Consider the following 11831-nt stretch of genomic DNA (forward strand, 5'->3'; position numbering starts at 1 on the left):
TGCCCCGTAAACAGCTTTAAGAACTCCACCCTTCATGGTGATCTTGAGACCCTTGGATTCCAAAGCTCCCAGAGAGATAAGGTTTTTCTTCATATCCGGTACATACCGAACATCACTTAATTCTCTGACTGTTCCATCATGCATCTTTAAACAGATTTTGCCTATCCCTTGTGTTTTGCAGGCATTATCATTACCCATCAAAACAACTCCACCATCCAGCTCCTCGAAGCTAGAAAACCATTCTCGAATGGGACATATATGATAGGTGCAACCTGAATCCAAAATCCACTCCTTGGAGTGACCATCAGCAGATGAACTAGTCAAAGCAAACTCGAAATCATCATCTCCATATTTTGCAATATTTGCTTCAGAACCCGCTTTCTCTTTGTTCTTCAATTTGGGGCAGTCTCTCTTCCAATGACCCTTTTGGCGGCAAAAGGCACATTCATCTTTAGCAGGAAACTTCCCTCGTGACTTTGAACGAGATTGTCCCCGCTTCACATATTTTCTTTCCACTGTTCGACCCCTTGCAACAAGTGCCTCGGTTTGTGAATTGTGAGTCTTTAGTTCCTTCTTTCGACACTCATGATTCACCAATGCCGCAGACACCTCATCAAGTTTCACCTCGGATTTTCCATACAACAAAGTAGTTGTCAAATGATCATAATCATCAGGCAATGAATTTAACAAACATAGTGCCTTATCCTCGTCAGGAATTTTCACATCAAGGTTTGCTAAATCAGCAAGTATTTTATTATAATCATTGAGGTGTTCATGCATAGAAATACCTGGACTATACTGAAATCGGAAGAGTCGCTTCTTCAAGAAGAGCCGATTTTCTGCGCTCTTGGTCATATACTTCTCCTCCAATTTTGTCCATAACTCCTTAGCAGAAGTTTCCTTCATATACGGGTATTTCAACTCCTTATCAAGGAATGATCGAATAGCAGCACAAGCATGAAGATTAATTCGTGTCCACTGCTTGTCGTCAATATCTTCTGGTTTATTTTCCAGAACCATATCCAACTCTTGTTGATACAACACATCCATAACTTCACATTGCCACATACCAAAATTATTAGAGCCATTGAATTTATCAACCTCTAACCTTGTAGTAGCAATTTGATGTCTATTGGATGTAGATGCCGACGAAGACGATGTCGACTCCTTCCCCTTCACAGATTCATCTTTATCTCCAGCCATCTACTCGGCACTATTCACGGGACTGTAGCGCCAACAAATTTTTCACTCCCACGAGAACAACAAAGCCCTAGTCGAAAAACTGGGCTCTGATACCACTTGTTGTGCGGAAGCGTCAACCAAGTGTGAGTGAAAAATAAACCACAATAACTGACAAAAGATAAATGGAACAATACCAACAAGAACACCAAGATTTATACTGGTTCGGCAATGCCTACATCCAGTTTGGAGACGACGGAGTATTCCACTATAATCAATGAGAACATACAATAGTGTTTATCACTCAATTTCCCAAAGACCCGAATAACCCCAAGCTCACACACTTACAATAGGAAGAGAAAACCAAAAATACAAAGCAAGACAATTTGAGAAAATTCTTCTCTATGCCAAATGGCTTCTTGCTATTTTTCTTTCTTCCTTGTTTCCTTGATGTTGTGTTTGAGTTATGCCTACACCTCCTTTTATAGGCCAAAGGCCTCTCATCAAGTCAAAAGAATTAGGCATAAATGCATCCATTCTTTGACCACAAATTAGGCATAAGAGCATCCATTTTATTTCCCACATGTAGCATGCCAACCATCAATTTTGACCACAAAAGTAGCCAACATCATTTGTTGGTTTTAGACTACATTTGGTTTGAGCCAACAATCAACAAACATAGCCCTCGTATGGATATATGTCGATTTAGGCTAGACAAAACCTAGCTAAAAAGATATCAAACCTTTTCGAACGAGGAAACCAAACGTAGCCCTCGCGTCCATGCACCAGTACGTTCGTCTACTTCTTTTCGTCAGAGAAACTAATTGTATATAACCATCAGAGACGCCGGAGCAGCAACATTCGAGATTTCTTGGAGCTTCTCCTTTGATTAAGTTCATAAATTGAGAAGCTCCACAAAACCTCGAGTGCAGCTGCTCCATAAGGTGGCACTGACGCAAAAGGACGGATCAAAGATTACAAGCCACACATTTGCAGGCTTCCAGATAAAGTACTTTGCTTCTTGTAATATTTTTCGTTGAGATGTTTCATATTCGGATTCACGAGATGCGTTCATGCTCCTTTGCAACTAGACTAGGCCTTAGAGATGGAGAGACGGAGCTGGAGCACGAGAGACCAACAGATTTACAGTCTGTCGCTTTTGACCGTTCCGCCACTCTCCCCTTCCCAGGCGGAGGCCCCCCCAACGGGTTCCAAGAAGGGGGACGGCGCCCTGAATCATCGAATAATCAAGGTACGTAGAGGAGCGAAAGAACGACGTATATGTGCATAAAAAGGTTTTACTTTGTTATGCCGTAGAATGTAAATAAAAACCAGTAACCTGCGAATGTTAATTTGTACATGAACTATGATAACGTGAATTTTCCTAACTGTACATTTGGTTAATAAAAACCAGAGAGTGCAGTTTCTTGAAAACTATTTCCACAGAACCGAAGTCAATATCGAAACCGTAACTCTGCCCTCCATACTGCACGTAAAGATACTCTTTTGCAGACGAGGGTGGGGGCAGAATTTGGGAGATTACCGGTATATCGGACGTGGGGGGTGAAGGCATATCCTTTTTCTTCATAGAGTAGTAAACGTCAGCTAGAAGAAGCCAAATGAGATCAGCGTCGACGGATGCAAGGCCTTGAAGGGCATTTATGGATGCATCACGAAGACCAACCACGCCACTACAAGCTATCCCTACCACAAGACCGCTGACCTTCTTGAGGACAACTTCCAATGCTGAAGCACTCCTTTCGTTTCGGGACAATTCAGCAACCATGTTGAGAACTGCAACCTGTACTTTCAGATTAGAAGTTTCTGCCAGGGACTCCTCTGAAGAACTGGAAGTGCTTCTGTAAGGAAGTAGCAGAGGGGTTCTTTCTTCTTTCATGTTGGGCTTCCTATGGAATGGGGAGGTCGATAGAAGTTTCCAGAAGTGCAAGCCATCAGTTTGGAAGCGTCTTGAAAAGAAATCTCCTCCACAAATTTGCACTACATTGCTCACCACAGATAAACATCTTCTAACAGCCTGCAAACAGACGTGCAATAAATAAAGGCAGAAAATCAGTATACGCTCATGCGTTAGCAAATTCTTGGTGAAGAGCTTAAACACATAAAGCGGCAACGACAGAGTCATCCAAGTCACGAAAGGACTAGAGCAAGTAAAAATGACAATAAGCCTATGCAGGACTGAGGCAAATAGGTAAGGGGAAAGAATGGCCACGCACCAGTTGGTTCTTATTTTGAATGCAAACAACCAGAAAAGGCCAGATTTTATTCACTGCTGGAAGCAACCGGTTCTCATCAGCCCCTTCATCGGCAGCATCCAAGGCATCTTGGAGATGATATAACGAATATGACTGAATCGCTTCTTCAATTGCTTCCTTAGTAGCTTTCTCATGGTGATAAGCCTCTTCTACTTTTGCCAATGATGTAACCCCATCCTTCATATACAGAGCAGAAAAAGTGGACAAGAAAAGTTTCATTCATCAGTCGACCAACAAGAAAAATGTACTAATTACAAGACATCAGCCATATCACGATTTATAATCTAACTTCAGGCTGCTTGCGAGAAGAAAAAGTCAGAAAAACGGTTGGGAGCAGAAAGTTACCTCAATTATATCCAAGGCCACCAGACAGGCTTCTTGCCTTGCTGAAGCAAGTAGAGGGGTTGCAGCCATAATACATGAACCGGCAATAGCTCCAACTGTGCGCCTATATCTCTTTGAATCATTCAGCTTAAACATAATGCTATCCCATTGCTCTACATGCATATATAATTAAACAAGATACAGGTTCAGCACTATTGTTGACTTATATTCTGAAAGAAAATGCCTCCAGTGCCAAGAAAAATATATGACAGGGGATTACAAATTTACAAAAAGCTTGCAAACCGGTTGAGTGAATTGAACACTAACTTAAGTTGACCCTAGCTGCCAATTACTGGCTGAGTTCTTACAACTCTAAATTCTCACAGCTAGATCAGAAAATAATTTAGACTAGAAACCTCAAAAGTAATAGCATTAAAAAGGAATAAAGAACACAATTCCAACACCAATTAAAATAAACAGCATTGGTACAGAAAACTGTTCACCTGATTCCACTTGGGACATAATAATGTCGTCGTCGTCTTTCTTTTCGATATCAGATATTCTAGCCTTGACATCCAACAAATAAGACTCTGCCTGGGTTGGTAATGAACAAGCCTCACGCTTTGACGCCTTGGAAATTTCTGCTACAGCCTAAAGAGAAAAAAGAATCAATATAATGGCAAATCCCCATGGACAATAACAGCTGAATATACACATATAATTCTTAATAATCCTAATCCTTTTTCTTTCATCACTTTGCAGGAATACAGTGCAAAATAATTTAATTAAACTAATACAGCTCTTGGCGATTTTTTTCATCTCAGGAAAACCTACCAACCCACCAGGTATGCAATGAGAGGATTTTACTTGCTGAATGAGAAGGGATTCTGATGAAATCTTTAAGTAAAAGAAAACTAGACTATAGCATTCTTTACTACAGCTGTAATAGCTCCTGGTAAAACAGAAACCAAAAAGCCAAATAAATGGACTCACGATACAGTAACAGGAAACTCAGTATGGCACAAAAGATGACCTTTAAAAAGGAAATTGTCAATTCAGGGTGCTGATGCCTGCCAAGAATCTCGAGCTCCAAAGAAACAGAACGCATCTGCATTACAGGACCACAGCATAAGCATTACAATTTAAAAACAAAACCCAACTCTCCATGTGAAGCCATAGAGGAGTTGACGGTACCTTGAAATTAATAAAAAATCTAAATTGAGCATGCCAACAAGGATTATATTTTTCAGATAATCAGAAGGGAAATATGATTTTTAAGATGTCCTAAGGATCTAGCAACATTGAGATCTAGTAGGCGTACCGGCTCCTCAAATAGAGGCAATATTTTATACGCGACTCCTATATAGGAAAGCATGGCAGCGAGCACATTTGGCACATGAGGGTTAATCTCCAAATGGCGTAATTGACGACATATAGAATCAATCACATAGTCTGCATTCGCTAGTACTAGGTGCCCAACCTACAGGACAGTTAAAACAGAAAACTCATAAGACAAACTCCAAAAGTGGAACAGATTGAGATTCTGTATGCTGCACTCACTGTTGGAAAGCCAGATACAGCAGCCAGGATATGTAATACAGCATCAGAAGCACTTCTAACACGATAGTTTGAAGAAGTGAGATTTTCAAGCAACATATAAAGAGATTGATGAAGAAATCCACTAGAAGAAAAATCTCCTCCAAGGCAGATACTGATTATGCCTATTCCTTCAATGATAACCTGTAGAGGGAGACCAAGCTACCGTCAATATAATGTCCATCTGCTGAAACAAACTGATGCGAGATAAACTAAATTATAACACAAAAGGTGGAGGAAAATGTATATTTCCTGGTGTAGCATAGCCGTGTCCTGAAAGAAGTTTAGATTAACATCTTCAGCTTCATAGTCAGGATGCATGGATGAAGATTTATGTTCTGTTGGAAGATCCCATACTTCATGAGATAAATACTCCAGTAAAATTCTACCAACACAATCAATCAAGTGACTCCTTAATTCCTCATCCTTTAAAACATTCCAACTAGATTCACAAAGCATGGAAGATTCAACTTTGAAAGGTTGATCATCAGCAAATCCTGCATCAGAGTCCTGAACCTCTTTCCTTCTTTTTCTCGCTTTTTGAAACATCCTTGCGAAAATATCTGTCGCTTGATCTGACATACCGAATATCATCTCATTAAGAATACACACTGCAGTGCTCGCCTGGCGCAGTAACTGTCCCGAACCAGTTCTATTATACCATGAGTGCCAACTCACTTTATTATAATCCTTCATACGAACCTCAGAAACTAATTTACGCAAGTAACCCACTGGTATGTCAGTGATGTGTGACAAATGCTGCCCATGTTTTTTATCTAGCAGAAAGGAAAAATAAAATAACCTGACATCAGTAACGAACAATAAGGACATAAGTTAAAATTTGAAACCAAACAATTAAATCTGAAGAGTTGAAATAACCTGTCATCAAGGATAAACCTACAAGTCTAAGAATTCCTGAAAGAGCTTGGTATAGTTTCTGACTGCCAATGTATACAAACCAAGGAGGCATGCACGGAAGCTTATAATTCTCATAATTTTTCTGAACATTATCTGATGTGTATGGTATATCTTTCTCCTGGATGCCTGCAATCTTTGAATTTCGGGGAGCAGCAGCCACTATTGTTAGGCACTCGCTCGTAATACTGGCTCCAGCATTCAACTCAGAAACAGAGTCAAGATATCCAACTGAGGATGGCCTAGTGGTAAGAAGCTTATCAAGAGAACCAGCAAACACCGAGTTCTGACTCATACAAACAGAAAAATGGTCCAGGAAACGAGTAGCTGTTACCTAGACAGTGCCATATAAATAATGTCATAGGCAAGAATAAAGAACTTGAAACTGAAAAGGTAAGGACTCTAAGAACCCAAAGCATTTTAGGTTCAACTATACAATGATAACAGACATTATGTCTGCAGCCTGCTCTAGAACTTTCTATTTCTATATTCCCAACTCTTGAAATGCTGTATTACTATTATCTGGAAACAATGTTGTTTGATATACCAGATAATAATTTACGCAGGCATGCAGTATTCATAAGTTAACAAAGAAGAAAGCCGTGCATATTCATAACTTTAATTTATCTTGTTTCTCCAGATTATATGACATTTATTCATCAAGTATGGTTGAAAGTTTTTGTTTTGCTGAACAACTGGAAATAAGCAATCCCAGTCTTATCTTGTGTGTGTGTATGTGTGTGTGTGTATGTATATGTAATAAGACTAGATGAAGCCACTGACAACTCAAAACATACATGATAAATTTACTGAGAAAATAACCACATACCGGAGACTGAAGGATGTGATCAACTACAAACTGAGGACCAGAATAGTACATTATTACAAGTAGCTGCTGAGCTTGTGAGACTGCAAGTGATTCCTCACTCCCAAGGACAACTTTTGGAAGATTATCAATGAGCCTGGTAACATAATCAAGTTCTTATAAGAAAAAAAAAAAATCCCTTTCAAAAGGCAGGACCAACCACCACCACTATTTTGTCTACTATCAAATGAAGACCTAACCTGCTAAACATCTGAGCAACATCATGTTCCAACTGATTATCTTCAATCGATGAGAATAAATTTTCAAGGAATTCTTGTGCACCTGCAGATACCTCTACAGAGTCATCAACAACCAAAGCACACAAGCACTCCTGCATGAGCGGTAGCCAGAGCATGCGTTAGCTCGAAGTGGCAGTTCAAGTTTAGCACTTGCAAATCAACCAGATATGATTTAATTTAGGACAACCAAGTAACAAAGAAAATGCCAAAACAAGATATGGAAAATCTTTGCTTCTGCTGCAGGAGAGGTTTTTTGACCGGCACCTGGCAAAGCTTAATAGAGAGCGGGGTGGGACCAAAATTCGGGAAATTGTGGGCCAACAGCCATACTACAGAAGTGCTGAAAGACATTAAAATTAAAGGCACACATCCAACCAGGGTGTTTGGTAAAAAGAAAGGGAAACTTGAGTCATTAGAAGCTCCAAAGTCCAAACCGAGATAATCAAGAGCAGATGGCACTACCAATGGAAGATGTCACAACTGAAAATCAGCTGAGTCTCAGAAATTGCGGATCAAGAACTCTAACCCAAAATATGTGCAGGCTGACTTGGGTAAAAAGAAGACCACGTTCAAGGGTTTTCTTTAAAGATAAAACCATAACGTTATTACACAAGTCAATCAAATATACACTCATAGTTTTAAAATTATGCAACGAAAATACATCAACTTGAGAAATTATGTAATGAGAGCCCAAAGGAATCAATAACACATATAAATTCTGAACTAACCAGAAGCATTTGTCTACTCTGCCTCAGCGTGTAAATGCACTTTGACAACAGTCCTCGTATGGAAGCCAGGAGACCTTGTCTCACTTTTTTGCCGGATGAATGCAAATCTAACCAATAATTGAAGAATTTACCCATTGAATAAAAGCGCTAACATTTCAGGAGGTAAAGCATTGTATGATTGCATATAATGGATAATAATCAACTAGTAGCAAATTAAACGAAGAACGTACATGTCGAAAAGTTGCACCTAAGAGTTTATCCACATGCATTGAAGTTTTCTCAATCCAATCACTTGTACGATCCACGTGCAAAGATCCATCTCCTTTGCCAGAATCAGTTTTCTTCTCAGAGTTGGAAGTAGTTGTAATCACTTTGCTACTCGAATCTTCCAATATCATTTTACTTTGACCATGCGCCTTAACAGGCAACTTACGAAGCTCATCCAAGAACGATTGTGTAGATTCATTCTTTTTTAAAGTTAAGTCAGAACTAACAGTTATAGACATATCAAGTGTAGTTAAGTTAGCATCATCCCGCAGAACTATCATCAGATACTCAGCCAAAGCTCTAATTGCCTGATCAATTGCATCCCCACTTCCAGCAGCCCCACTGGTCATTGTTTTTGAGGCATGCAAAACTTTGGCAAATTGACTAACAACACCGGGTAAAAAGAAGGCTAACGCATCAGCAGTACCAACCTGTTGGAAAGAAAAATGTCGTGAATTATACTAACCAGAGGTACTGATTTGTATGCTTCCAATTTGCACTGAAGAAACTTCAGTATACCTAAAAACCTCAGATGGTGTATTTTGATTCTTGCTATGTACACCAAATTGATTCATAAAGAGTCAAATAGTATTTAAGCTTTTCTCCGTTGGGTTTTTTTCCAGCCCATGATAAGTTGTCCTAAGTCTATGGGGAATTAATAGTCTTAGAGGATTAAATTATTTTCCCAATTGGAGTTGTTTTCCCAATTGGAGTTGTTTACCCAATTGGACTTAGTTTCTCAATTGGAGAAGGAGTCATAACTAGATTCCAATTAGGATTAGTACTCCTTATTGAAGAAGACCTTTATCATGTCTATATAAAGGGGCTATTGTACTAGTTTTGAATGAAGGGAGCAAAACAATAAATTGTATACCACTCAAGGGATTAGAGTGAGAGAATACTGTAAAGTGTGTGCGAGAGAAAAGAAAAGAGATAGTGTATTTCTTCTTCTTGTTCTTTTAGGTTTTTCGTCAAGTCCTAGTTCTAGAGATTTGGCAAGATTATTGGTTGTACTCATTATTGATATAGTGAAAGATTGTTGTTGTTGTCCTATGGACATAGGCACATATTGCCGAACCGCGTAAATTCTTGGTGTTATTTATCTTGGTTATTTGTTTTCGATTTCCAGAGTTTGTTCTATTTTTCCCATTCTTAAACACGATATTCTCAACATTATCATGGTCAGAACATCATGAAATGAAGAAGGGGGGGAAGAAACACAGACACCCAAATTCAAGTTTTATTAATGAATCAATGCCACAAAAGTTAGAACCTACGGTAATTCACAAGATTACCTTAGCAACAAGCACACGTAGGGTCATAAAGGCTTCAATCCGAAGCTTTGCACTACCTAGATGTCCTCGTGCAGCCTCATTATCTGCAGCCTTTTCATAAAACCACTTGGGAAATAAGTACCATAGGAAAATTTTATTTCTACAGAATGATCAACTGCCACTCAAGACAACTTAGCATACTTTGAGAAGAAGTGATAGCCAGTGTCCAACAGCTGCAGAAGCAGTTTGTGACTGTAGAAATGCAAGCAAACATTCATCTGGTTCTGAATCATACTTTGATGTTCTACTGAGTGGAGCTTTCAAGTCTCTGTTTTCTAAAAGCATAGGCACACCAAAGATTCGTTTACATGCACAAGACTCATCAGAGCATGGAAGTAAATTCAGTAGCAATTCCCTGAAACACTTAATAATTCCTTCACGAAACTCTTCTGACGCGTCAGATGGAGAAAGCAAAGCCCCATAAGTCAACTTTTTCAATACTACAACCAACTGCAAAAGGATATTATTGCACTTCAAATAAGAAGACTGCCTCCTAGGAATAAACTCATATGAACAAACTAACTAATGCAACATACAAGCCAATTTTGAACTCATGGAAAAACCATGCCATTTCTTTGGTAGGATGTATAATGTTTGATTATGCATGAAGAGGCAGAATGAGAGAGAAAAGATTTGCATATATCAAAGTAATAACATAAGAGAATTGCAGGAGAAATAAACATTTATAACTAATTCACTCCCACCCAATTAATGAATTAAATCAGCAAGAATGTTTAGACAATGATGACAAAGATGCCAAAAGAACTTCTCCCTCATAGAAAACCACTACCTTCAGATTTTCTGCATCCCCAATTTGAATGGGCATGTACATAGATTAAGTTTGGTTGAAGAGCAAAACCAATTATCAAATTAAATTTTGTCTAATAAAACAGTAATTAGTAATTCTACACGTACAAATTTTGGAAGAGGTCCAAGCAATTGTCAATCAAATAAGATTACCTGATCTACAGATCCTAAAAGACACTTCTTGAGCAGTTCTTCCAGGCACTGAAGCACACCTTCAGCCACACTATCACTCACTTTTTGGGGCATTTTTGGGACATTATGACTCGCAAGTTTTTCTTCAGAACCAAGCTTCTTTGAGGTTCTACAGTCAACAGCTGCATCCAATAGAAGCAGCAGCGGAAACAACGTGTAGCTGAAAGATGCACAACTTTGTCAAGAAAATAATGCTTAATGACAGATACATAATATATATTATCCACACACATTTTGGATTCTTTACAAGTTTGTACGACAAGTATAAGCGATGAAACCATGTTCACCCGGGTGTGGATCACTAGAAACTTTAAAATTGAACCTACTATTCACAGTGGCGTTGAGCAATGGGACACAGAGTCTACTAATGGAAAAGTGATAGTTTTGCTCCCCCGCCACCTCAGGTCATATCATATCAATATAGTACTTAACCAATTTCAAAAACAATCTGAATAAGAATGATATCTTTTGTACACTCTAACCATTAAATACACTTCAAAGACACCGAGACGAAATTATGTGCAATTGGGGTGGGGAATTTTGTTTCATTTAATATAAATCAACCCAATACCCTTCCCCTCCACCAATCACCAAAACTTAAACACAGAGGCAATCACTCTATAATTCAAAATTATTAAGCCAACAAACTTGATTACGAATACTTCACCCAATCCAACCCTCAAAGCTGACCACAAGTGTTACGCATACAAGCATGCATAACTAGACCTATATACATACATGTTCATATGTGCAAGGATATATATACATATATAAGTTATGCAAATTCAAGGAAAAGAAGCAAAATTTACAGAGAGGTTGAAGTGCTTACTCGAAGAAGGGCTGGAGAGCATGAGGCGTAGACTGGCGAAGGAAATGGAGCAGAGAAGAGAGAGCAGAGGAGTGCTTCTTAGGGTTTTGGAGAAGCTCCAGAAGCTCAAAGCAGTATGCTTTTAGCTGCGTAAACACTCTGCTTCTTTCTTCGTCCTCTGGGAACGCGAGCTCGTCAATTTCCACCATTGCAGACGGCGGAGAGAGCGGAGGAGGAGTGGGAGTTGAGAACACACAAATTGCTAGACGATTCCAACAGGATGAGTTGTTGAACTGAAAACGGG

The 11831-nt window shown here is 39.1% G+C and overlaps 1 protein-coding gene across 1 annotated transcript; it reads right to left on the bottom strand.

Annotated features, from left to right (window-relative positions):
• Positions 1-2500: 2500 nt before the first annotated feature.
• Positions 2501-11813, bottom strand: LOC103952031. The gene is made up of 17 exons (XM_048569819.1): positions 11549-11813; positions 10681-10879; positions 9862-10170; positions 9682-9771; positions 8346-8817; positions 8120-8226; positions 7353-7483; positions 7117-7249; positions 6252-6621; positions 5625-6148; positions 5337-5516; positions 5098-5256; positions 4810-4884; positions 4280-4427; positions 3798-3949; positions 3414-3629; positions 2501-3214 (listed from the first exon to the last, which is right to left on the bottom strand). Exons 1-17 carry the CDS (start codon positions 11734-11736, stop codon positions 2564-2566), a joined length of 4104 nt encoding a protein of 1367 aa, XP_048425776.1. The 5' UTR covers positions 11737-11813; the 3' UTR covers positions 2501-2563.
• Between the last annotated feature and the right edge of the window lie 18 nt (positions 11814-11831).

Source organism: the organism of the source record quoted next, unplaced genomic scaffold, assembly GCF_019419815.1.
Source record: "Pyrus x bretschneideri cultivar Hongxiangsu unplaced genomic scaffold, Pyrus_bretschneideri_v1 Contig50, whole genome shotgun sequence".
In the NCBI taxonomy this organism is placed as follows: domain Eukaryota; kingdom Viridiplantae; phylum Streptophyta; class Magnoliopsida; order Rosales; family Rosaceae; genus Pyrus; species Pyrus x bretschneideri.

Coding starts and splice junctions, on each gene's coding strand:
- LOC103952031 (XM_048569819.1), bottom strand. CDS start 11,736: ATGGTGGAAATTGACGAGCTCGCGTTCCCAGAGGACGAAGAAAGAAGC. Junction 8,818..9,681: donor TACGTGTGCTTGTTGCTAAG/GTAATCTTGTGA, acceptor TCTTTCCAACAG/GTTGGTACTGCTGATGCGTT. Junction 4,885..5,097: donor TGCCTCTATTTGAGGAGCCG/GTACGCCTACTA, acceptor CCTGTAATGCAG/ATGCGTTCTGTTTCTTTGGA.